We start from the raw sequence: 27,603 nt of genomic DNA, 5'->3' as shown, positions 1-27,603 counted from the left end.
ATGTTTTCTCTAAAAATGAGCCAAGCCGGGAGGGCTTCCCTCCTTTATGCCTTTGAATTGAAACACAGCCGTCCGCCCAGTCTTCACTCAGGTCACCTTTGCATTGAAGTATAACTTAAACACAAATAAGTAGATACATATGTCTACAACTGGTAGATTTTTTCACAGGCTGAACCCATCTATAGGCGTATAAATAGCATGCATGTCAAGCTGTGTATATAACCTTACCTGCTCGGCATTAGCCTCTTCATATCCCTTCCAGTGACTGCTTCCTTTCAGAAGTAGATGCTGCCTGCCTCCTAACAAGTTACTTCTTATGAAAGAAATCATATGCAGAAAAACCATTAAAAATACCAATATGAGCGTGGTACTTTTTCTTAAATGGCCTCCCTGTCTCTTCAGGCTCAAACTCCTTAGGGAATTCGGGGGTCTTCCCTGATCGGGACCCTTCTCAGTTCTCAAGTGTCGTTTCTCGCCTGTCTGTCCTGAGCTCTTGCTGTCCCTTTCCGTTATTCCTCCTCTCCGCACCACTGTGTGTGCTTCCCTGTAAGTTGCCAAAGAAGGAATTAAAGTGGTGGATGACCGTAAAAAGTCTCAAACGTCTTTTCGTGCTTTGGACACAAACGTTTGTACCATTGACCACCTTGCCACTGCCGTGTGACTCCTTCATTACAGAGGAACTGCTCTTATGGATCAGTTACCATGGCCCTTGGATAGTCCGTACGACGTTTAGAAGAGTGTCCAAAGAACATTTTCTGTCCAGGTCATTGAATTTCCACCCCCTCATCAGTCTTTCACTCTTTGTTTCTAATAGACTGGGAACTTGGGTCTTCATTCTTGGAACACCTATGTCTTCCACTGACTGTGGAAGTGTTACAGATGCTCACACTACATAACTTGGCACATGAATTGTTCCCTGCTACTTAACAGCTGGATCTCATACATTTCACAGCACACATACTCATTTTTGTGCTACGTGGTAATTAAGGAGTAAGGAATTTACTTAAATTACTGTCATTAGTACACCTTATCTAGCCTATCCAAGTTTTCTGTTATTCTTGTTTTTGTTCTTCTGAGTCTATAAACAGCTTTGTTATTAAGAGTTTTCCTTGATACGTTTTACTTGTTTGTCACACTCTGACATGGAGTGGTAATTAGAGGTTCTAGATCTAGCTCCAAAACATATAGAGTGGGCATGCTTTCTGGCTTTCCCTGTCCTTGCCAGATGACGGGCTTTTGGGTAGAGAGATCCGCTTTTTCATCACCTGAAGAGTGGTGTGTGGGTGTGAGAAAGCACTGTTGGCTTCGTGCTCTCCATGCCTTCCATCTGGGCTTAGCTGGAAGAAACAATCCACCAGAACTACTGCTGAATAAACTTAGAAACTCCAGAAAATAGACTGTGTCCTCCTTTATCAGTAGAAATAGGATTCAGTTCTCATAAGATAGCAGAAATCACATTTTTTTTAAGACCACATAGACACTTACTTCAGGTTTTTTTTCTACTACCATGCCATACCCACCTACTTTAAAAAGGAGATTTGTCTTCATGGTAACTGGGTGTTAGTTTTAGGACATCAGGAAGATTTTTTTTCTTATCCCTCAGAAATACTTCATAACTTGCTCCCTTATGCCTGAACTTCTCTCTCGAGATAGGAAAATTGTATCTTTTTCTCATTTTACATGAAGTTAACCGGAACACATTCTTGAATAGCATGTGTAGGATTTTGAGTACTTGATTTTGGAAATTTGTCTTTATTTTGCATCTAATTAAGTTGTACTTGAAATTCTAGAGTGAAATTTATTATCCATCAAAATTTGGAAGGCATTTTTACCTTTGTTTTCAAAAACCTAGTTTTTCTTTTGAGAAGTCTAACATAGTCTGAATTTTCGTTTGTAACCTTTTTTTGTGTGTGTCTGTCTGAAAATTTTTAGAATTTTCAGTCTTGTGTTCTTAAATCTCCAAAGTTCATTGCTGTGGATCTTTTTTTTTAATGTTTATTTTCTTACATGGTAATAATCCCTTTGTGTTTAATAACTTGTGATCTTCAGTTTTGAGAGGAAGTATTTTGCTGTATTTATTTGCTAATGAGTGGGGAAGTCCCTAAATTCCCCGGCTTCCCTTGCAGATCAGCTGGTAAATAACCTCCTTCAATGCAGGAGACCTGTGTTCGATCCCTGGGTTGGTAAGATGCCCTGGAGAAGGGAGCAGCTACACACTCCAGTCTTCTGGCCTGGAGAATTCTATGGACCATAGTCCATGGGTCGCAAAGAGTTGGACACGATGGAGCGACTTTCACTTTCATTTTCCGGAGCGACTTTCACTTTCATTTTCCCTGAGTTCCTGTATTACTCTCAAAAAAGTAGAACATTTTCTGCCAAAGCCATCAGAGTTCTAGGATTCCCATTCTCATTTCAAAAAGCAAAACAAAACTAGAAACTGGTAACATTAGTCTCTTGTGAAGGAAGAGATACAAGTGAGAAGGAAAGTTACTTTTTATTTTATACCTCCTTGCGTATTGAATTTTATATCAGAAGTACAGAATTATAACACTGTCGATGATAGCAGACTTAGAATCATGTAATCTTTATTTTAACTTTTGGTATTATTGATGCAGCTTAATGTAGTTAAAGGAGGCAAACATGACCATTAATAGTTGTAGATTCTTTCATAAAATCTTTCACCTACACTTCTGAATTTTCCTGCAGATAAGTCTCCAAAAATATAAAACTGTTTTTCTTTATCAACTATAAGAGAATGAAAAATAAGGCTCTTATTTAATAAGTGTTCTCTTTAGTTCCCCAAAACCTATATTAAACTCCTTGTGCATGTTCACTCCTAGATTTTATAAGAAATACAGATCAGTAAGACAGCCACCCTGTGTTAATTCTCAAAACCTTGTGTAGAAGCCAGATAAGCACACAAATTCAGCTGATAAAATAGTGGAAGATAGTATCGGGGCTGTGTTGCTCTAAGTTCTTGGATGGTGTCTGGAGAAAGTGGGATTGATCCTTTGCATATAGTCAGGACATTGGCCAACTATGGGATCCTCATCCTCTCTGGGTGATTCTCATCTTCTCTGAGTGATGTGGCATCTTCCTCTGGGTGCTGCTGAGTTGACAGAAAACGAGAATAGGACTCATCAGTCCTGTTGCAGGGAGTGAGTGGCACATTCTTCCAGAATGTCTTCCTGTATATCTTCAAACTAGGGGTGAAGTATTGTTCACCTCCTCTCCTCCCTGTTCCAGTAGACCCTCACTAGGGGCTTTGCATCTGCATGTTGGGTGCTGAGGGAGACCACTGCTTGCCTGCCCCTGGACAGTTCCTACAGAGGGAAAGGCAGAGTTACAGAGTGAGGGTTGGAGGCAGGCTCGGTGGTAGATGGGGAAGTGCCCTGCAGGCCATGGTGTCCTTCTCTTTGCCCATCAAGGCCCTGATTCATTCTCTCTTCCCTGGTGGGCTCTTTGAAGGGAGCAGATTTTCATGGTAGGAGTTGCCTTTTAATCCTTAAAAAGGGTTGATTTGTATCAAAGTACTAGAAATTGAGGCATGGATAGTTGTTAAATTGAAATAAATGGTAGAAACTTACAAAGAGGGCATCTAGGGCACCATTCTTAATTACAATTACCACTTTCAGTAGCAATTTCAGCAGTCTTACTGTTTTCTAAGCAAATGTTTACCTGAATACTTCAAATGATTTCTTGCCCTTAGCACCTGGCTGCCGTGGAAGAAAGAAAGATCAAGTCTCTGGTAGCTCTCCTGGTTGAGACGCAAATGAAGAAACTGGAGATTAAACTTCGACATTTTGAAGAACTAGAAACTATCATGGACAGAGAGAAAGAAGCTGTAAGTAATGGGAATTTTATAGTGGCTTTTTGTCAGTTAACTTAAATCACTTTTCATAAAATGCAAACTAAAGAAAATATGGTAACCTAATTTGTTGGTCTCCATCGCTATCATTTGACTTTTTCTGTATTTGCTTTGCCCTTTCAAAAGGATTATCAGTCAGTGATGGTAAATTAAAGGAAATCTGAAAATAACTATCTAAACCTCAGCTTCTTATACTTCATGGCTTTGCAGATACTTGAAGGTATCAGATTCTCCCTTCTTCAGTAGTCGGATCTTAGACTTACTGTGTTACCTGTGTGTTGTGTTCCCTCTCTCCTGTGGAGAGCCAGGTCTAGAGGAGTAATTGTAGGCAGCATTTTGGGGGATGTACATTTTTGATATGCCCCAAACAAGACCAAAACAGGCAAAGGGCAAGAATAAGCGAAGCCACAAGAAGTAAGAAACGTAGAAGCAGGGGAACGTTTGATTATCTGAGGGAATTTTTTTTTTTCTTCTGAGAAACAGAGATGAAGTTCTCTGGGGAAGTTTTTTTGGATGAGTTGACCAGGAAAGGAATTGATAACTTTTCTAAATAATGGCTAAGTTTGAGGATTTAGTAGTTAGGAATTTTTCGGATTGTTTTGACTTCTTTGTCAGCATGCCATATGCTGGTCTCTCTAAATGAGACAACCTTAAACTATTCCAGAATAGCTTTAATCTTAAGGATCCATTTGCATCTGTTAAACTCTTTCTTTGCTGTTAGTCCAGGCAAGTCCTCTGGCAGATTCATGTTGACTAGCTCAGTAACTATCACAATAGCCCATTTTCATTTTGTTCTAAGACCTGTTCTGCCTCTTACATTCTGGCCCCATGAGGAATAGGCTGCTTCAGTACCTATCCTGCCTACACCCTGTGCTCTCTTATCCCCAGTCCCGTAGCCCTTTAAGTATCTCTCACATCCCCTGCCCTCTCCTGTCCCAGGAGCTTCTGGCCACCCTGTCCCATCTGCGTCTCTGAGCACCAGCCATGCCACCGCACGCCAGATGCAGGCTTCCTTCATGGCTGTGTTCTCATCCACCTGTGTGCACCTGCTCTTCCACCAGCAAGGTGTTTTTCTTGCTCTTTGCCAACCTCCTGCACCTGTGGGTGATGTGTCCTCCATCTCTGCTGCTGAGGCAGCCTAACAGAGCACTTACTGTATTGTAAATGCTAGTTCATGCACGCGACTCCCTTACCAAAGTGTGTACTCTTTCTTGAGTGTCTTGTTCGTACATCATGGGTGCTTGTTTAAGTGTCGAATGAATGCATCAGTGTCAGAAGCTGGGAAAGTGAAAAAGAAAGTTTAACTTTGGGAACTTGACTTTAGTTTAACAGGGAAGACAGAGAATAGGTGTCAGTACTGTGTGTTCAGTTCCTATGGGAACATACCTGGAAGATGTGGAGAGGATGTTAGAGAAAACATCCAGGAGGTGAGCTGGAACTTTGAAGAATGAGTGGTTATGTTTATCTTACCGTAAGAAGCTGCCCTTTTGTCATTTGATAGACTCTTATAGGGTGTTTAGAATAACAGGGAACTATTACTATAGAATGGATTATCGATACGTGCAGAATTCACATGATGATTGTGTAGTTCCCCCTGGCACCTGGATGCCATGCTCCCATTCATGAAGCAGAAATGATATGTTAGCCTGGAAGATTAGCATGACCCTGTCTGGGCACTTAATACAATTATGTCTAGATTGTCGTGGGGCTCTTTTCTCAGCTTGAAAAATAAAAGTTTATCTTCAGAGGGTGAACCTATGTATGCATCACTCTTAAACCACCGTAGTGGAAGACTGTGTCCCCTGGAATGGCAGAGCCCTCAGTCCCTCCTTGGTTCTCTCCACAGATTCTCAGACATCTAGGGGTAGTGTGTGATGGTTCTTAGCCCTTCCAAATTTTCCTTGTGCTCTGGAGTTTTAATAGTTATTTATCTCCAATTAACTGCTCTGTGTTTTTCTTATTTGAATCTTTTTTTAATGTTAAATTCTAATTGAGCTCATAAAACATTTTGCAGAATAGTCTGAATAAAAAAGTGCAACCTAAAACATGGGTAAAACATTCTGCTGAATCTTTTTCACCACACAAGGTTACTCTTCTCACTCACATCCTTTGGTGATCAACCTGTCTCTTGTAAATCAACATTTGAGGCAGGAAAGTTTATTGTGTAAGACAGTCCCTAGTCCTAGGCACTGAATGTCAGTAACATATCTGTATTAGTTACTGCTGTGTAAAAAATTACCCCAAAGCAGTGACTGAAAACAGTACCTCACACACTTCTTAGGGGTTAGGAAACCGGGAGCAGCTTTTCTGAGTGCATCAGGCTCAGGGTCTCTGATTACGTTGCCATCCTCGTAAGGCTCAGCTGGGGCTGGTGGACACACCTCCAAGCTTGTTCACGTGGATGTGGGCAGGAGACTTTGGTCCCTTACCACATGGGCATCTCCATAGTGTTCCTCATGAAGTGGCTTCCCTTCTTGGAGCAAGCGACTGAAAAGAGCTGTAAAAGAGCAACCAAACTGGAAGCCACAGTATCTTTTATAACCTCAATTTGTCAGTCATAACCCTGTGCTTCTGCTGTATTCTCTGAGCCCCACAGCCCAGCCTTGATTCTGGGGCTGGGAGTGCCGTAGGTTGGCAGGGCTCATTGGGCAAGGCCTCAGTGTTAGGAAGCAGGGTCATAGGGGCCCATTTGGAGGCTCACTGTCACAACAGCCAGAAGTCCTCCAAACTGTAAAATGGCTCCCATTCATTTCATGTACAGTAAGGCGTAATCTATTTTTCTCCTGTTATCCTGTGGGTGAGCAAAGCGTTGGCTGTTTCCGGCTGATGATTTCCTGTCCTCCCAGGCCTGTTGTGAAGATTAAATGAGAGAACTGTGACATATGCTTAGCACACTGCCCAGAACACAGAGTAAGTGTTCGATAAATATTTATATACCCCCTTTATGCACATCAGTTATCAAGAATTAGAGAGTAAATTGTTAATATTCATAAGCCTTTGCTTACTTTATGAATATTTAGAATCCAGCAGGGGTTCTGGGTGAGAGCGTGAGGCTATTTCTAGTTAACTCTTCTCATAGACAAAGGTTCTAGAGCTTGAACAGATCACACAGTTCATAAATGACAGATCTGGGTCTCAAACCTATGCTTGTTCAGCTCTATGTTTTAATCTAGTACTTCATAATTTGTAAAGAAATGAGCCATTCTTACCTCTTTTTCACCCGAAGACTGAGATACGCAAGATTTTAACAAGCCCCTGTTATGACTCATGAAAGTTGAAATTGAGAAGAGTGGTCAGATGAGCTGGGAGCAGCATGCTCCAACCTGCTGCCTAGTGCTCTGGCCTCAACTCTCAGTTCACTGTAAGTCCAATCCTGCTCATCTCTGCCTAGTGATCAGTAGCTTCAGGACATATTTTTTTGAATTAAACATTTGGTTTTGTTTATGTAGCTATAGGTTTCAAAAATCTTTTTTTAGACTTTCAGAATCAGGTATGAAATTTCTTCTAATAACTTAAAAATCAGATGTTCTTTTGAGTCTTATTTAGAAATTAAGAGTAAAGCTATTAACAACTCAGTATCTTATGTAGATATTATGAATACAGCTATAATTAGAGCTCAGCAGTTTTGTTACAGTCTGTTCATAAAATACTGTTACAGGAGGAAGGCAGTTAGGGAATATACAGAGTTTGTCTGGGAACTGACAAGATGAAAACTACTGATCCCAGTTAAGGTGAGGATGCTGAGCTGGCCCTGGGTTAGAAACTCAGAGAGTCTGCCCAACTGTACTGCCTTCCATGCCAAACAGATGGCACACATCATTCAAGCAAACAGGTGACAGACATGGGCTGTGTTGCAGGTTGGAGAACACTGGAGGACTTGGGCCCTACCTACAGCATTCTTACTTGAATTAGAGGGGAGGAAATACTTGGAGGCCCATGAGGATCTGTGTCTTGATTTCATTTATAGCTTCTGGACTTGATGCTCTCATTTGGCTAGGTATAGAAATCGTATACCTTCTGAAAGAGAGACATTGTAGGAAACTCAGAGCTGTGAGGAACCTTCAGGAGGTGAGAGAGTAGATGAGAGATTGACACAAAGATACCACATTAGGTAATGAGGCCAAGGGAATTCAGTGGAAGCTGTAAAGTAAAAATTCATGTTGGTAACACAAATTGTCAGATCATAGTTGTTTCAGTCATGGCTTTCTCAGGGAAACATACCTTGTTTATTTCTATGAGATTTAGAAATTCTGCCATTTGAGGAAGTCAGGTCAACTGACATTAGTAATAATGAGAATCTTCTCAGGCTCCCAAGGGTCTTCCTATTTGTATTTCACCTGAGCTCTGCACACCTCGGCCAGAGAGCCTGCATCCCACCCTAGAAAGCACAGACTTTGGCTCTGGAGGCACCTGACACATTACCGTAAAGTACCTATAAAAATCTTACAGAAGACTGTTACTGGAGCAATATAGTACACCACACAGCCACATGTATTACCTTACAGGAAAGGAAGGAATATGGGAGAGATGCTGCAATTAGAGGTACATTTTAAGTTTTAATGTCAGTAGTTTGAAGGAATTGTGAGCTCCACTTTCAAGGTAGTTAAAACATGGTAAATAGTTGCCAACTTGAAAGGTCATCCATGAGTTAAAAGATGGGACAATTTCAGGATTGCCTCCGATTGTCAAGGAGATCTGTCTGGTAAAGGAAGGACTGATCTGAGCTGGTTATTTTTTTAAAAAAATGGTCCAAATCCAAAACTGTGAAGAGGATAGTATGATTGCTAAGGAGTCTCCTTAGACTACTTGGATACTAGGATACTGCCTAGATCTGGTAGTATTCATGGCATAGACAGTTATTTGTTCATTTAGCAAATGTTTATTGAACACCTACTTTGTTCTAGGTGTGTTAGGTACTGGGGGTACTTAATAGACCTTAAATATTAATGAAGGATGCTAGATGTTGTGTGCTGTATATTTGTATGCATGTGTGTTTCTGTGTATGTATACATACCATTATGTTTCAAGATGGGTAGGTGAGACTGGGAGAGGCAAGGGAAGTGTTTGAGTATTAACTGATGTCATCTGAGTAGGCCTTGGCAAACTGACAATTGAGTGAATGTCTTTAAGGCCTAAAAACAGCCAGTATCAGAGACTCTTGAGGCTGGAGCGTGACTGACATATTTGAAACTAAGGCGTAAGTGGGTGGGCAGGAGTTAGGAGGAGGGAACAGCATGAAGTCAGGGACAATAGTACTCTAATCACAGAAGTCCCTTATGACAAATTAAGGGGAAAAGTTGATTCTATACTGCCCCAGAAGAATAGTTTCCTGTGTATTTGTATTGACAATAGTTCATCTCTGTGCGTGCGTGTGTGCTAAGTCACTTCAGTCGTGTCTTACTGTGACCCTAGAGTCGGACACGGGACTTCAGTCCGCCAGGCTCCTCTGTCCATGGGGTTCTCCAGGCAAGAATACTGGAGTGGGTTGCCATGCCCTTCTCCAGGATATCATCCCAGCCCAGGGATCAAACCCAGATCTCCTGCGGCTACTGCATTGCAGGCTGTTTCTTCATACCTCTGAGCCACTGGGGTAGCCCTCTTTCATCTTTGGCACTGCCTGTCATGTAAATGAATCTATTGGTAGACAGGCACCATGACATTATGGATAGTTTTATCTGAGATTAAGAAAGCTGTACATAGAAGAGAGTTTATTTGAAAAGACATAGGGCTTCAGGCAGCAGGCACTTTACAAGGACTTTACAGGTGACTGGTCACAAAAATGATGTCAGCTTCGCTTTGGGATTTCCGCCTGCAGAAGCAGGTGTGGAAGCAGAAAGCTGCAGTTGTGTTTTGTTTTTCCAGAGGTGTACAAAGGAATGGTTATGCCCGCTTTTTTCTTAAGTGGATATCTGTTCATTGATATCAAACCTTTCCAAGGAAGGTGTGTTTATTTACTTCAGTTTTGAGGCCAAGTAGTCAGAGTCTTCAAGGCTCTGCCACTACCCTTGGCAGTGTAGATGGATTTTTGAGGCCACCACCTTCTTTTACTCTTTCCCACCCCTCCTCCCTGTTCTATGCAAATGGAGTTGGGAGAGAAGCTCTGTGTGAACTTCAGCTGCAGTTGCAGCTGTGTGTGCGTTTGGGGTCTTGTAGAAAAGTGCTCTGTTGTGTTCTGGTTCCGCTTGGATTTGCTGCTTTATACATACACAGTGTTGGAATGAAGAGGGAGAGGAAGGCAGGGTGTGAATGCCGTGGGGGTCGGGGGTGTCTTCAGATCAGAGCCACAGGCAGCTTTGTATGATACTGGATTCCCTAGACCCAGATTGGAGCCGCGAATGAAAGTGAACAGATTGATTAGCTCCCTGTTTACAGGAGTAATCTACACTATTTGGCTTAGCTGTGGGGACTTATCTATAGTCTCTGACCATAGAAAAGGGAGAGAAGAAAGTCAGGTTATCTGAAGCATGTAACTTGGTCAGTTTTAGTGTTTTATTTTGTGATTACACAAATAATATAAATACATTAAAAAGTGGCTTCAAATTTATTCCTAGGAATAATCACTGTTAATAATTTAGTATCTTGCAGAACATTTTCAATGAGTAGATAATGTTTGTATGTGGCCACAAAGTTTTATATATATATATATAATTGATATAAATATTATTATTGCAACTTGCTTTTTTTCTGCTCAGTGTATCTAAGACATAAATTTACATCAAAAACAATACATTAATGACTATCCTTATATAAATATACATACAGTTTTCTAGCACAGATTTCCACATGTAGAATCACTGGGTTATTGGTTTTTTGAATTTCAAATTTGCCCAGAACTATCGTACTCTCCTCAAAAATTCACAGTTCACATTCACATTTGATTGCCACAAAAATGGCAGTTAGATTGAGTAACAGTGGTGGTGCTCGTGGTAAAGAACCCACCTGCCAAGGCAGGTTAGACGTAAGAGATGAGAATTCAATCCCTAGGTTGGGAAAATCACCTGGAGAAGGGCACAGCAACCAACTCCAGTGTTCTTGCCTGGAGAAATCCCATGGACAGAGGAGCCTGGTGGGCTACAGTTCATGGAGCCACGCAGAGTCGGACACAACTGAAGCAGCTTTAGCATGCAAGCAGCAATAGTCAGTTACCTGTAACAAGAGAGATTCCTTTTGTATGGCGAGGTCAATATGTGTCCATAAGCTCTGCTGCGTGCTCCCCAGAACAGAGGTGGTCCTTCTGGAGCCAGCTGGTAACCTGCCGTGGACTTTGCTCTCACTTCACAGGACCTGTTCGTTGCACATTTAATGTAAAGCTTAGATTGGGTTCTTTCCTGGTGTGTGTGTATGTACGCGTGTATATTTAATCCCATCCTTTTTAATTATTCTAATTATGTTTTTAATTACTTTTATGTTTTGAAGTGATAATTGAAGCTCACGAGAAAATAGTATAATTGAGGTTAGTTCATTTTAGACAAGGATTGGACTTCCCTGGTGGCTCAGATGGTAAAGCATCTGCCTACTATGTGGGAGACATGGGTTCAATCCCTGGGTTGGGAAGACCTCCTGGAGAAGGAAATAGCAACCCACTCCAGTATTCTTACCTGGAAAATGCCATGGATGGAGGAACCTGGCAGGCTATAGTCCATAGGGTTGCAAAGAGTCAGATGACTGAGAGACTTCATTAGACAAGGAAGGTGGGGCTAATTTTTCTTTTCAAGATTAATACTTTGATACTAAGGTCATCTCCTAAAGAAAGGCTAGTTTGGTTTAAGAACAAACAAACACTGAGATAGGTAAAATTTCCTTTCAGAGACACAAAGCTCCCTCCAGTAACAGTTCAGCTTTTTATAAAGCAGATCTTGACCTATATTCTAGAATTCTTACATAACTGCAGGGCTTCAGCCAAGCTGTCCAGAGCAGTAGTGGCTCAACAAGAACTTAGATTGAGGTCCTTTTCTGGCAACCTCATAAGTCTATCTTCAGGATAATGCTAAATTTCCTGGAAAGAATGGTTGCTGCTGCTAAGTCACTTCAGTCGTATCTGACTCTGTGTGACCCCGTAGACGGAAGCCCACCAGGCTCCCCCAACCCTGGGATTCTCCAGGCAAGAACACTGGAGTGGGTTGCCATTTCTTTCTCCAATGTGTGAAAGTGAAAAGTGAAAGTGAAGTCTCTCGGTCGTGTCCGACCCTTACCGACCCCATGGACTGCAGCCTACCAGGCTCCTCCATCCATGGGATTTTCCAGGCAAGAGTACTGGAGTGGCTTGCGAAAGCAAAATCTAGGACTTAGGATCAGAGTCTTTAGATTTCTCTCTCTCTTTTTTTTTTTTTTGATTTACATTTTACCTCCATCATCTCACTGATTAGTCATCTTGCAGAGCTGTACTTCCAGAGGATTCTCTGGCTGTTGACATCTTACAGCTCCCTTCCAATTCTGAAAAGAAGCGTATGTTAAACTGAGCCAGGCTCTCGCCTCTTCAGGTCACTGTTTGAAAGCGCTCCCACCAACCTGTTAGACCATGGTTGCAGTAGCACCCTGTCTCCTCTCTCCTGATCACCCTCAGCCACTCACAGAATCGTTTGTTGCAGATCTCCATCTCCAAGGGAGACTCTCTGCAAGCCAGCTAAACAACACTCAGGGTATAAGTGTCGCCATCTGTTCTCTCCCTTTCTTCTCCTCCTCACCTGGCCACCCTGGTTGTCTTCATGCTGTGTCCATGGCCTGACTTCCCACACCTAGTCCATCTGTGGACGTTCCCTCCTGGCTAACTCCTGACAGCCAGTGAAGTGTCTCACTAGGCTCCTCAGGGACTTCTCCCCAAGCTGCTCTCTGCTAAAAGCCCAGATTCGCAAGCAAATACTCATGCATATTCTACCTAGATTTTGCTAATGATAGTGTGTAGTATTTGTCTATAAAACTGACTGCTCCTGAAAGCCAAAATGTTCCATTTCCTTAACATACCAAATGCTTGGAGTAGTGTTCTACAACAGCAATATAGTGAGCCATATATGTAATTTAAAATTTTCTAGTAGCCACATTAAAAAAAACAATAAAATCATAAAGATGTTTTATTTAATGCAATATATGTATGTTATTCTTAACATGTAATTAGTATGAAAAATTAATTTTTTTCAGATTTCAAAATTCAGTGCGGATGTTACATTGATAGTACATCTCCTTTCAGATTAGCCACATCTCAAGTGCCCAACGGAGAAGGCAATGGCAAGCCACTCCAGTACTCTTGCCTAGAAAATCCCATGGATGGAGGAGCCTGGTAGGCTGCAGTCCGTGGGGTCGCTGAGGGTCGGACACGACTGAGCGACTTCACTTTCGCCTTTCACTTTCACACATTGGAGAAGGAAATGGCAACCCACTCCTGTGTTCTTGCCTGGAGAATCCCAGGGATGGGGGAGCCTGGTGGGCTTCTGTCTATGGGGTCACGCAGAGTCGGACACGACTGAAGTGACGCAGCAGCAAGTGCCCAAGAGCCATTGTGGCTGCTGTAGAAATGCCTTCCAGTGAATAAGATCTTGCTCTCAAAAATGGTGGGGTAGAACATTATAGAGCAGAAATATAATCAAACCCTCCTTATGATCTCTATAATGCTTTCTTCTAGAAACCTGGATTTTTATTTTTGTTCATGTTAAAGATGATTTTTCTCTGTCAGCTCTGGGTTTAAATTAATTTTGATGGCTTTTAAGGTCACCACCCATTCTGAGCTACTGTTTTGCCTATGGTTTCTGAATTTTCTAACACATATAATAACTTCTCATGTGTTTATAATAACATTTATTATTTATTTATAATAACTTTTCTTATTTCTCTGTATTTTAATTTGGGTCCCAGAAATATTATCTTGAATACTGAAATGTTTATATTCTTCAGACCACGAGTCATGTAAATTTTTATTTAGACTTTGAAAATATGCTGTGAATGTGTCATCCAGTATAATTTTGGCTACTTGGAAGCTAAGATTTACAGTGGCAGTGCCAGAGTTCCATCTAGAAGATGTGTATCTTTTCAGCTAAGGCCACATCCACTCGTGCAGAGGATTTAACTGTGATGTCACATTCTAAAATAGTAGCCAAAAAGAATCACTTTCAGAAGAGAGCACCTAAAATGGTTGCACTTGAAATCCTAGTATCTTAAGGAACTATCAAGAGAACAAGAGATGCTTGTGTCACCTGAGGAAGAGTAAGGCGGTCGTGGAAGCTATTTTTTAAATATCTGAAGGCCTGCCAAGCAGAGGGATTGCCTATGCCCTGAGTACAATTGCCCCACATGGGTGAAGTTTCCAAGGAAAGGCAGATCTTATACTTAACATAGAGAAAATCTTGACTTCATGCTACTCAAGAAGCAGTGCCTTTTCTCTGACTGTGGTGGTTGCAGGAGAGGAGGTGACTATGTGACGGTGATGAGGTTTGGGGAACTTCAGTACCATGTAGATGTCCTGTGTTGGCATTCAATCCTGAAAGCCTCTCCTGGTGTCATTTCTCTTCCTCTTTCTTTTCGTAACAGTTAGAACAACAGAGGCAGCAGTTGCTTACGGAGCGCCAGAACTTCCACATGGAGCAGCTGAAATACGCCGAGTTGCGAGCCCGACAGCAAATGGAACAGCAGCAGCATGGGCCGAACCCTCAACAGGCACACCAGCACTCAGGAGGACCCGGCCTGGCGCCGCTGGGAGCAGCAGGACATCCCAGCATGATGCCTCATCAGCAGCCCCCTCCCTACCCTCTGATGCACCACCAGATGCCACCGCCTCATCCACCCCAGCCAGGTGAGAGGAAGCTCTGCTCACAGATGTGACTGGGCTCATCCCTGTGCTTGGAGCATCAGAGGGTCAGACCTCACCGTTGGGGGTTTCTGACTAAGACTGTGCAGAATGTTCATCGTCATCCAGGACGTGGTAGACAAGTAAATCTGGCTTTATAGCCATCAGCACATGAAGCCTGCTGGGTTCTCTTTCCAGGGTCCTCTTGGCATGTGATGCCTTTTTCTTGGGTAGGTCGGCAGTATATCCCAGAGTTCCTTAAAAATTCATCCTTGGATGGTCTATAGTATTTTTTAAATTGACATTTCAAAGATAGACACGAAAAGAACAGTGATCTCTTTTTTCAGTGATCATCACCTTTCTGCCACTCTTAGCTTTTTGTTGTAGAAATCTTCTGTAGGTGAAAGTAGAATAGCGTAATAAGCCCCCAAATACCTATTGCACAGCTTCCCTTCATGTGTTGAAGAAATCTAGGTCTTGCACCTGTGGCTGTGCCTGATTGTGCACTCAAGGTGCATGGTGTCTTTCCTCCTCTGACACATCTCCCATAAATAAACCACAGGATGGCGCTGGATATTTTCGCAGGTTCAGGGTCACTTTGGGGGTGCAGGCATTTTTCCTGTGATGTCCGTTCTCTCTTGGTGACATTCAGGTTTGCGAGTGGTTTTGGTGTTCCTAAGTTCCCCATTAAATGACTCACTTAAGATTTCACCTGCCAATGAAAATTGCTTCCTAGATCAGTTATTTCATGAGGTGTTGCGAAATGGTAAGATTTCTAAACTTATTGTCCTTTCTGCCTTTATTTATATTCTCCATTTGTTAGCAGTGATTCTTTTATTACAAAAGCTTTTCTTCACCAGTCATTTTGTTACCCTGAAAATCAATCCTTGCAAGAAAGCCTGTATAAATACTTCATTCTTTCCCTTTATTAGTTACCTGAATAACAAGTCCTCCCTCCTCCCCCAAGCCACCCCTCCACTCCCCACAAAGAGTCTCCAGAGGTGACTGATAAGGATTTTTCTGTTGTGTGTATATGCTTTTAGTATGTGAATTTGTATGTCCTTGTATTTTTATGTGTTTCAGTGTTATGGACCTTACTCATTTTCATTCTGAAATTGTCCCATCTTTTAGTTCATGGGTGCTCTTTCAAGTTGACAGCTTTCTACCACATTTTAACTACCCTTGAAAATCGAGCTCACAATTCTTTCAAACTTAACTACTGACATCATTAAAGCTTAAAATGTACCTTTAATTGCAGCATCTCTCCCCATATTCCTTCCCTTCCTGTAAGGTAATATATGTGGCTGTGTCGTGTACTATATTGCTCTAGTAACAGTCTTCCTGTAAGATTTCCTTTTATTAATTACTTAAGAATAATTTCTTGTATTTCTATGCCACCTTTATAGTTCTGGTTTCTCGTTTCTTAATTAGTAAATTCAGCGTGCAGGTTCTATCCCAGGCTAATTTATACACTTCCGGAAGAAACGGCCTCTTAAGTCCAGAGTGTTGAGGTGGGGAGCCCCCAACCACGTCAGATTCGTTTCACATATGATAATATACATGTTTCAATCCATTCTCCCAAATTATCCCACCCTCGCCCTCTCCCACAGAGTCCAAAAGACTGCTCCACACATCCAAGTCTCTGCTGTTTTCTCATATACAGGGTTATCGTTATCCTCTTGCTATATTCCATATATATGTGTTAATATACTGTATTGGTGTTTTTGTTTCTAGCTTACTTTGCTTTGTATAATAGGCTCCAGTTTCGTCCACCTCATTAGAATTCAAATGTATTCTTTTTAATCGCTGAGTAGTACTCCATTGTGTAAATGTACCACAGCTTTCTTATCCATTCGTCTGCAGATGGACATCTAGGTTGCTTCCATGTCCTGGCTATTATAAACAGCACTGCGATGAACATTGGGGTACATGTGTCTCTTTCAATTCTGGTTTCCTCGGTGTGTATGCCCAGAAGTGGGATTGCTGGGTCATATGGCAGTTCTATTTCCAGTTTTTTAAGGAATCTCCACACTGTTCTCCATAGTGGCTGTACTATTTGCATTCCCACCAACAGTGTAAGAGGGTTCCCTTTTCTTCACACCCTTTCCAGCATTTATGCTTGTAGACTTTTGGATAGCAGCCATTCTGACGGGCATGAAATGATACGTCATTGTGGTTTTAATTTGCATTTCTCTAATTATGAGTGATGTTGAGCATCTTTTAATGTGTTTGTTAGCCACCTGTATGTCTTCTTTGGAGAAATGTCTGTTTAGTTCTTTAGCCCATTTTTTGATTGGGTCGTTTATTTTTCTGGAATTGAGCTGCAGGAGTTGCTTGTATATTTTTGAGATTAACCCTTTATCAGTTGCTTCGTTTGCTATTATTTTCTCCCATTCTGAAGGCTGTCTTTTCCTGTAAGATTTTTATAGGTACTTTATAATGTGTCAGGTACCTCCAGAGCCAGTCTGTGCTTTCTAGGGTGGGATGCAGGCTCTCTGGCCAAGGCGTGCAGAGCTCAGGTGAAATAAAAATAGGAAGACCCTTGGAAGCCTGAAAAGATTCCCACCGTTAAACTAATGTCAGCTGACCTGACTTCCTCAAATGGCAGAGTTTCCAAATCTCATAGAAATAAAACAAGGTATGTTTGCCTGAGGAAACCATGACTGAAACAACTATGATCTGACAATTTATGTTACCAATTTTTACTTTACAGCCCCAAACATGTTTAGGCGTTAGTTTTTATTGGCTTGACCCAAAAATGGGGCTTTCTCTCTCTTTCTTTCCTTCTCTTTCACACACATACACAGATTGCAGTTGTGGAATTTACTACCATCATTAGACTTCCTGCTTGATCTATATGACATTTGTGAAGATAGTTTCAGAAGTCTGCCAGGCTTATGACACAGGATTACTTTACTAATATCAGTCCTTCTGTCTGTCTGCTTGAGTGGGTCTTAAAATCTAGTTTTCTAACACGTTAAAAGCTATGAATGCTTAACAGAATGATGATCCCAAAGTGATTTTTTTCAAAAACAGTTATTTTAAAATTTAATTCCTTAAACTCTTGGGATAAATGTTTAAAGAGGAGGTTTGCTGTGGCATTTGTTCTTAATGGTGTTGAAGCATCACCATCCACAGTAACTATTCACAGAATTTCTCAGGAAGTTCTCCACCATCTGCATTTAGAAAAAGTGTCCTGCCTTTTTTTCTAAATTACATCCTGGTGAGAACAGGTGTTTATATGCCAGGCCCTTCACCCACAGTATTTTTACTTACTTCTCACTGTCCTCCCTTTAGAAGTGAAGAACTAACGCATGTACAGGCTATGTTGCCTTGTCGCATGGTGGAGCCAGGCTTCCTGCCGGACTCCCTCTTATTCCAAAGTGACATCACAATGCCCCTTCCTGTGATGGAGAACCAAGGGGACTTATGGCAGACTCCGATACAGCTATATTCTTTCAGGGAGACATTGGCGAAAAACTAGAGTTTGTAAAATAGCCTGTAGAATACAGATAGGTGATGTTTCTCTTTTTATTTAGAGAAATAGGCTTATGTTTCTCATTTTACTTAGAGAACAGGCTTTTCTTAAGTGAATTTTGAAGAAAAGGATCATTATGTGTATAATGAGAGTGTTTTTGTGCCAAGCTATTCTCTTTTTGTCATGCAGTATGTGAGAGCTTAGTTCCCCAACCAGGGATCACACCCACACCGCCTGAAGTGGAAGTGCGAAGTCTTAATCACTGAACTGCCAAGAAGGTCCCTCTTTTCTTGAAAATTTTTTTATTGAAATGTAACATACATATGAAAAAATACATTAGCCCTAGTAAATATTTCATGATTTTTAACAAAGAGAACGTACCTGTGTAAACACTCAGAAGACCCCTCATGGCTTTTCTCAATCTCCTGCCTGCCCTGGGCTAGCAACTGTCCCAAAGTCCAACACCACAGACTAGTTGGGCTGGTTTTGAATGATACCTGGATGGGATCTCATGCTGATTTTTGTCCGCTTGGCTTCTTTCACGCAACACTGCGTATGTGAGATGCATCTGCGTTGTCGTGACTGATCATAGATTTGCTCTTTCTTTTTACTGCATGTGTTCCACTGTGTGACTCTGCCATGATTTATTATATGCCATGATCCATTCTCCTGTTGATAGATGTTCAATTCTTTTCCATTTTAGTTATTAGAAATAGTGCTGCTGTGAACATGCATATGCACATGTCTTTTGGAGGCATTGGTATACATTTCTGTTGTGTGTGCCTTTAAGTAGTGAAATCTGTCACGTGCCTTGAATGAGTCTTAGGAAATCCATGTATTCTCATTAGTTGATGCTGGCAAAATTTTGCCAAAATGGTAATGCCAGGTTACATTCTTTCCTGTAGGGTACAAGAGTTCCAGCAGCTCAAGGTGATCATTTTCCATAGTTTCCCCTTTTGTGGGGTTGCTTTGGAGTTTGAATATAAAAATTAGATGTGTTGGAAAGTAAAATTATGAATATTAAATTGAACCCACTAATTACAAGCTAACTTAATATTAGCAGTTCAGAAAACACTGGTTTTAACGCTAAGTCTGGTATATCAGATTCTAGAAATTGGCTCAAGGGGCTTTTTATATTAAGGCAAGCGAGGGAGTCTGTAATATTTTAGGTGGAGAACAACTTTAGTCTCTTTATTTGCCACAGGTGTAAGTTCATAACTGAACGTAGTCCTTCTGACTAATATTTCCTAGGTTTAGAAAAGTTAGCAGGCCACAGCATTTATGTTACAAGCTGGGGGTAATTATCCAGGTCAGTAGACTAGCTTTTGGTATTTGGCCAGAATTCATGGTGTCGCGGAGAGTCGGACACGACTGAGCGACTGAACTGAACTGAACTGAACTGAAGGAAGGAGAAAAGTGAGCCTCTAAAAGCCAGCAAGGTTGGGAGAGTGGTGAAAGAAGGTCAAGTGGTGAATTTGTCCAGCTCTCTGACTTCATGGAATTTATATTATTTTGTAGATAAAACACATGTAATCTTTCTTCACATAATTGGCCATCAGTTCATGGTAGAACCGATTAAAATATGGCTCCATGTTAGGAGACTGTTGAGCCCTTTTGGGCCCAAGTACCAGAGGGGCTAGTGTAAACCAACACCCGTAAATATTCTGTTTAGTTTGTACCTCTGCAGTCCTTCTATCCACCCCTTTAATTCATTCACATGATTAGAATTTTTGTATACAGACTACATCTGTTCGCTGCTATCTGTCTTCTTGGGCTCTAACTCACCTGCGAACTCTATAGCTTTTTGTAGGTTTTGTTCTCCCTGATAAAGTGTCCAAAGGTGATTTGTTTTCATCAAACAAAAAGTCAGAGGAAGAATCTCCAGTGTACAGTTGGCAAATGGAAACTGGAGGTGCCCATAGCCATCCTTATACCACCCTTAGGTTTTGTTGATCTTCATAAAATACACAGCACTGCATTTTGTCTTTTCATTTAAATTGAAACAGTGTGATCTCATGGAAGTGATTAGAAAATTAAAGCCATAACTAGTTCTTCCTGCACAACTGCCTTTCCAAATTGGCACAGATGAAAGAGTCATGGGAGCCACCAGTTCTTGAGCACAAGCATGCTTGCCCACAGCCTGGCCCATTGCATTCATGAGAGCACACAGGTAGTCAAGGAACGTGGCAGTGTGGTAGCTGGTCTTCCCTGGGGTGTTCTTGATTGTGATCAAGGAGGACACCTGTGGCTGCAGGGTGTCTCCCCAGGGGCCTTGGCACCTACAGTCATCCCTCAGTTTCCACCAGGGATTGGTTCCAGACCCCCCAGTGGGGGGTGCGTGAGTATCCATAGATGCCCACATCTCTTAAATAAAATGATACTGAACAGTGAATGCAGTCAGCCCTCCATACCCACAGATGCAGATCCCATGGATACGGAGGAACAGAGGGCCAAGTGTATTTTAGGGAGATTGCCTAAAAATCTAGGATGTGAGTGCAGTGTAAGCTCTGCCTTCCCCTTGGGCTTTTAATAGTAAATGAAGCGCTGTTGAGTATTCATGCCTCACGGATCTGGAGTGAGCCGCCTGCATTGGGGAAGCCTTTTGATGTGTCTCTGTGTGTGAAAAACGGAGAGAAAAGGACATGTTGGTTTAAATAACCTGTATCATTTTGTCATTAATAGTGTAAGAATTTTTAGAAGTGCCCCCCCCAAAATCAGAGTAGGAATGGATCTGATCTGATGAGAACTAAGGGATGATAGAGATGTTTTAATAACAAAACTAGAATATTTTGCATCAGTGAATAAATAACTGGTTGTTCAATGAAATTTCCAAGCAAGTCATTAAGCACTTGACTTTCAGGCCCCCACATTAGATCCACTTACACAACTCTCCCCGTGGGAAGTAGTGCTCAGGAAAGGATTACAGCCACTCACTACTTCCTAGCCTCTTCTCTCCCCCCAACTCAGAGACCCACACTGAAAAGGGAACTGGACTAGCTCATCCTGGCAGCCAAGATTTTATTATCTGCAGTGCCTTTGGTCCTGCTCGCATCATGTGATAACAAGGCTGCCGTGCCCCTTTCCGGAGTGGCAGGTTATCCCCACAAAGAGAACAGTGAGGGCACAGTCTTCAACAAAGAGCGTCTGTGGGCCTACCCCCCTCCCGGAAGCTGCTGCCGGAGGAGCAATCTCCGGGGAGCTGCGGCTTCCCCTCACTTGGCCCTCATGGTTATTTCCGTTCTCTGGGGGACTCGGCCAGAGGGTGTGTTGTGGGTGGTTAGAAACAGCAAGGAAGTGTGCTTAAGGTTGGAAATTCATGGATTCCCTTTCATCGTTTTGTGTTCTTTTACCCACCTGCCTCTCCCATTCCAGAGAATAAATATGAGGTCCTTAGATGATACTCTGTTGAGTGTGATGGTAACACTTTAGTATAAGCTCTAATAAACCTGAGAGTGAGAGGGGTTTAAACGAGGCAAAGCCAATTTTAGCAGACCTTTCAATTTTTCAGGCTTCAGATGCCTACTGCTTTAAAAAAAAAAAAAAAGCTCATATGTAGGTCAGACTCCCACCAGTTTATGCTTTGATGCTGCTGTTCTGAAGCCACATCTCTCTCACCTCCCTCTCTACTGGAAAAGGAAGCACCTGAGACTTTTTTTTTCCTTAATAAAAAGTACATGCCCACACCCTTTATTTTGTTTGGTAAGTCCTGCTCCTATTCATTTTGGGTATCTGTGGGCCAGACTTCTTAATGTTTAGTAAAAATAAAGTAAAATGCCTTCACATCTTGTCATCCATTTAAAAATGATGAGACCTATATAAAAAACCAGAAAACCCAAGGACATTTAGATCTCAAAAGGACAGGAGATGACTTACAAGAAGTTGGTTTTTGGCTTCTCCTCAGTCCTCTTAATCTCTACTTCTCTTCAAATTTTGTCCTTGGAAATCGGCTTTTCCAAGGAAAGGAATACCCTTTTAAGTAAGGATGATGTACAGGAAAGGACAATGAGCCTTGGGGTCAGACAGCTCAGTCCCTTGTTCCTTGTGACTTGGGACCAAATTCCATTGCCTCTCTATGAGACTTCATTTTCCTTAATTATAAGTCTAGGCCCTCTCTTTCAGTCTTTCTAACAACCTGAAAGATTCCATGAGGTCACTGTCATTGCCTGCAAGTGACAGGCCCCAACTCAGAGCAGCATTCTGTCTCCTCGCTATCTGTTCTCTAAATCCACTGCCCTGGGAACACCAGCACCTCTAGATGGCACGGAGGCATTGCCTCACTCATAGTGTTCCTTGCTTTTCTGAGTGATGTCTGTCTGTGCAAAGTCCCACAAGCAGAAATAAACTGTTGTTCCTCTAGTCCTTCCTTTCTGTTGCCACCTCTTCCCAAGGAGCCATTGTCTTCTCATACCTTCAATACCAGTACTCCGGTGGCTTTATGACTCCATTTATGACAGGAGGATAGAAGAACTTTGTTTTACAGAAAGCTTCAGGATTTATTGCGAAAGAAAGGGTTTGTTGTTTTGTTTTCCAACTTTTGGGTTTATAGTTTGAGCTTAAAAGCCTGGAGCTCCCCTGGCCCAGCTTGTTGTTATACAGATTTTGGGAAATAGGGGAATCAACCACTGCCTCTGAGCAGGTGGCTTTGGAAGCAGTGCTGATGGAGCTGACAGCAGAGCTTGCAGCTTATCCCAATGTTGTTTTAGTAGATATCACCTCGTGAAAGTTGAAAATGTTAGTTGCTCAGTCGTATCCAACTTTTTGCGACCCCAAGGACTATAGCCCACCAGGCTCCTCTGTCCATGGGATTCTCCAGGCAAGAATCCTGGAGTGGGTGACCATTCCTTTCTCCAGGGGATCTGCCCGACCCAGGGATCGAACCCATATCTCCTACATTCCAGGCAGATTCTTTACCATCTGAGCCACCAGGGAAGCCTATGCGTCTTTGTTAATATGCCACTGATTCCCCTCTGCCAGACTGTTTCTGCAGCTAAGTGTTGAGTGCAGCAGGGTTTCCATCATATAGTCTGCTGGAAGACGGATGCTCCAGACTTTCATCCTCAGAGTGCTCTGTGTTACGGGCACCATCTCTGGAGCCAGAACCCCTAGGTCAGAGCCACGCTCCCTTGTTTATACACTTCATGACATTGGATGAGCTGCTCAGTCTTTGTCTTCCCCTTTCATAAACATGATAACAGCAACAGAAATGTAGGGGTTTCACAGTTCTGGGAGCTGCTGGAGCAAGGTCATGCTTCCCTCCAGGAGCTCTCAGGGAGATCTGTTTCTTGTCTCTTGCAGTTTCTGGTGGCTGGCAGCTTTCCTTGCCTTGTGGCCACACCTCTCTTTACTCCATCTTTATCTTCCTTCTTCTCCCTGTGTCTTTTCCTCCATGTGTCCTTTATAAGGACACTCAGCATTGGATGTAGGGCCCACCAAGATAATCTAGGATGATCGCAAGATCCTCAGCTAAAATCTGCAAAGATGCTTTTTCCAAACACGGTTGTATTTACAGGTTCCAGGTATTAGAATGTGTGTGTATGTGTTTGGAGGCCACCATCCCACCTACTGCAAGGTGCTAGCAAGTATATTTGTTAGAATTATATATTGCAGGAAGCAGAGCAGTCTCCTTACTGTTGTTACAGTGAAGAAGAAAACATGGTGCTTAGAATTATAGTTTACATCGTAGTTTTTTTTTAATGCTTACTGGTACATGAAGTCCTTTCACATGACCTGTTGGGTTTGAGCATGGAATAGTATGGTAAAGAATTAGATTTAGAATCAAAAGACTTGGATTTGATTCCTCTTAAAAGTTCGAAGACCGTAAAGAAATCTCTTAACTTTTTCTGAGCTTCTGTCTACTCTAACTTGAGAATGTTTGTTCTTCCTCTCACAAGGCAGAGCCAGAAACATAGTAAGGCATCATAACAAACCGTTTCTCTGATCGTACAGAGAACTGGATGCTAGAGTACAGCGTATATTTAGCATTGCTCTTTATAATAGTCTCAGGAAACTGAGGCTTGGGTCATCCTAAACAGCTTGTCCAGAACCATTCATCTAGGTTAGCATGAAGTGGAGATCGCACTGTTCAGTTGGCAGTCTTGTTCATCTATGCTTTACCTGTTGAGAATGGTATTGTAGGGGTTTCCCTGATAGCTCAGTTGATAAAGCATCCACCTGCAATGCAGGAGACCCCAGTTTTTATTCTTGGGTTGGGAAGATCCGCTAGAGAAGGGATAGGCTACCCACTCCAGTATTCTTGGGCTTCCCTTGTGGCTCAGCTGGTAAAGAATCTGCCTGTAATGTGGGAGGTTTGGATTTGATCCCTGGGTTGGGGCGATCACCTTGAGAAGGGAAAGGCTACCCACTCCAGTATTCTGGCTGGAGAATTCCATGGTCTGTATAGTGCATGGGGTCACAAAGAGTCAGACGTGACTGAACAACTTTCACTTTCACCAGTGCTTTCCCTGTTGAGAGTGGTATTGGGTGGCTTACTGACGGGTGTGCTCACTGGTCAGCCAGGAGTTTGGGCAGCCTTGCTCAGATATCACAGTAGAAAACTCTGTTGTGCTGCTGTAGATAAGAACGGTTAGGACTGAGCAGTTGTGTGTCCGTTCACCTAGCATACGCCTGATCTGTGCTCTTCCTCCTTTCTTTCTCCCTCATTCAGTCTGACCTTTTTGTAAAGGCATTCTTCGGTGCTCTCATGTCAGTTTTCCAGAGAGAGATCTGAGAAGGGCTGGCAAAATGTTCTTCCTAACTTGCTCAAAGGCCTCTTGTCCAGGTTGAACTGGTAGAAGGGGGCAGTCTGTACCCATTGACAACCATGAGCTGTATTATCTGCTCTAGTGAACAGCTTCCATTCATCACAGCAAGTCCATTAAAAGGGTTCTTTCATCTCCAGGTTGGGATTTTGTAGGTCTGGACTCAAACTAGGCCTCCTGTCCCCAACAACAGCAAAGATATCTCTTCCGTCCCTACTCACCACCTGGAATGCCGTTAGAGAATCAGTAGAGACTGAGAGAGGTTCCCAGGTGGCTCAGTGGTAAAGAATCTGCCTGCCAAGCAGGAGACACAAGTTCAATCCCTCGGTCTGAAAGATCCCTGGAGAAGAAGATGGCAACCCACTTCAGTGTTCTTGCCTCAGAAATCCCGTGGACAGAGGAACCCGGCGGGCTGCAGTCCTTGGGGTTGCAAAGGGTCAGACAAGACTGAGCAACTGTACGACAACAATAACGAGAGATTCAGAGAGTGGAAAATAAAGCCTTGTGTTTTGTAATGACCTTGCACGTGTCTGGTAAGAAGGAAACTGGGAGAGTTCCAGAGGACTGACCCTAATTCTCATCATAATAAGGCACTGTGTGTGCTGCTTACTGCCCATTGGAAACTTTGAGGGGTCTGCGCCCTCCCTTCACCCCATCTCAGCATTCCACTGGAGTGGCAGCAGTCACGCACCTCCTGACCCCAGAGCGAAAGTCCTTCCACATTCTCTGCACTGCGCGTGCCAGTCAGATGCCAGACGCCCATTTTTTCTCCTCCTCAGCCTCACACTTGCCCTCTTCCTCGTTCTCTCATCCATCCCCAGAGGCCTGTAGGGTGCTGTTCCCAGCTCTTTTCTACTCAGCCTGCCTCGTTCAGCCCCTACTTCTCTGCAAAAGCTTTTCTCCTCAGTTCTAGGCTCAGACTCCTCTGCATTCCTTCTTTAAAAAAAAATGATTTATTTATTTAAGGCTGTGCTGGGTCTTCATTGCTGCACACGGGCTTTCTCTGGCTGTGGCTAGTAGGAGTTACTCTCTAGTTGTGGTGCATGGGCTTCTCTTTGGGGTGGCTTTTTTATTGCTGAGCACAGGCTCTAGGGTGCGAGAGCTTCAGTAGCTGTGGCTCCCGGGCTCTAGAGCACAGTCTCAGTAGTTGTGGCTCACAGGCTTAGTTGCTCCAGGGCATATCGGGTCTTCCTGGACCAGGGATCAAACCCATGGCTCCTTCATTGGCAGGTAGATTCTTTACCACTGAGCCACCAAGGGCACCTCTCTGCATCCCTTCTTATCACTTTCCATCACACAGAAAATCAGGCGCTTCTCCAGAACCCTTCAGCCTGGCCCCTGTAGCCTTACTGGCCATGTCTTTCACCTCATTCTGTGCATGACTCATCCGATCCCTTGTGCCTTGATTCGTGTAGACAGACCAAGCATGGACAACTTAGCTCTAAACTGGGTGTTGTTTTGTGTTTTTTTTTTAAATAATATTTTGAGCTTATTACTCCTACGTGTTAATGCAGGTGGTTGATAGTAAGGTGATGTTGTTATCTCAGAGGGCATGGTGAGTATGAAGAGGCTGCATATGAATGAAACAATGTAAATATTATCTTCTGACTTCCTGAATCAGGCTAGGCCTTGTGCTTGCTTTAGTCTCCTGTTACCCTGTTCCTAATTCTCCTCCTTCACTTTGTATAAGCATCATCCAAAATCCTAAATTGTCCACAGATTGGTCTTAATTAGCCACAAGGTATCAAGTTCGTTCACTTGCTTCTTCTATAGTTTTCCCTTGGTTTGCCTGCCAGCCCTTCATGTGCCCTCATCCTTTGTATGGCTTGTAGGGTACTTGGCCTTTGTGTCTTTCATCTCTCTCTCATCTCCTCCATGGATAGACTTCAGCACTGCCTAAGTCTGTCCTCTCCCTGAGGCCCAGGCCCCCAGCAGCTTTAATGACTGATGTTCATGGTGTGAGGGTGGCAGTCATGTCAGCCCAGCGCTGCTCTTGCTTTCTCTGAGGGGATTTGATCAACTCATTCTCCCGCATGTGGAGAAGGCCTCTGGGGCTCTTCTGCACTTCCTTGGTATTGCATGAGAGAGCAGGGGAGCCCCAGAGCCCCAGACTTGCTCCCCTGTTTGTTCTGAGACATAAGGCCGATGTATTATGTTTTTTAAAAGTAATCAGGATTTTCCTGGTGGACCAGTGGTTAAGACTCCATGCTGCTAGTGCAGGGAGCCAGGTTGAATCCCTGATCAGGTTGCTGGATCCCACATGCCACGACTGAGACCCATTGTAGCCACATGAATCAATATTTTAAAAATTAAACAAAAAAGGTCCCCCAGAGACAGTGGACCACCTCTCTTCTTGCCTCTTGTATTTCACTGAGATTCTTTTCAGGTACACCCTGCAGTAAAAGGCTCCTCTCTTTGAGTCCTGGCTCAGGGAACAGACACTGGAGATAGATGGTGTGAGGCTTAAAGCTCTGTCTTTGTTAGGACAGGCCCTTTCTAAGCACTGATAAAGAGCTCTTCACTTGAGGCATCCCCTCTCCTGTCTTAGTTGCCAGTTAGGCATCTGCTAGTGTGTGTTCGTGCTCAGTTGTCTCAGTCCTGTCTGATCCTTTGTGACCCCATGGACTGAAGCACGCCAGGCTCCTCTGTCTTCCTCTAACCCCAAGTTTGCTCAAACTCATGTCCATTGAGTCAGTGACGCTATCTGACCATCTCAGCCTCTGCT

The 27,603-nt window shown here is 42.9% G+C and overlaps 1 protein-coding gene across 2 annotated transcripts in view; it reads left to right on the top strand.

The window, feature by feature from the left end:
• Window positions 1-27,603, top strand: part of SMARCC1 (SWI/SNF related BAF chromatin remodeling complex subunit C1) — a 129,267-nt gene that overhangs the window by 94,506 nt on the left and 7,158 nt on the right. For both annotated transcript variants that reach the window (XM_055413703.2, XM_055413702.2), the window contains exons 25-26: window positions 3,710-3,844; window positions 14,387-14,648. In XM_055413703.2, the coding sequence (XP_055269678.1) occupies window positions 3,710-3,844; window positions 14,387-14,648 (397 nt within the window). The remainder of the gene's footprint in view (window positions 1-3,709; window positions 3,845-14,386; window positions 14,649-27,603) is intronic.

The sequence above is a fragment of the Moschus berezovskii genome, chromosome 24, assembly GCF_049115385.1.
Source record: "Moschus berezovskii isolate FMDL1 chromosome 24, NW_MosBer_1.0, whole genome shotgun sequence".
In the NCBI taxonomy this organism is placed as follows: Eukaryota; Metazoa; Chordata; class Mammalia; order Artiodactyla; family Moschidae; genus Moschus; species Moschus berezovskii.
Note: the sequence above shows the minus strand (reverse complement) of the source record. Positions and strands in the feature narration are given on the sequence as shown.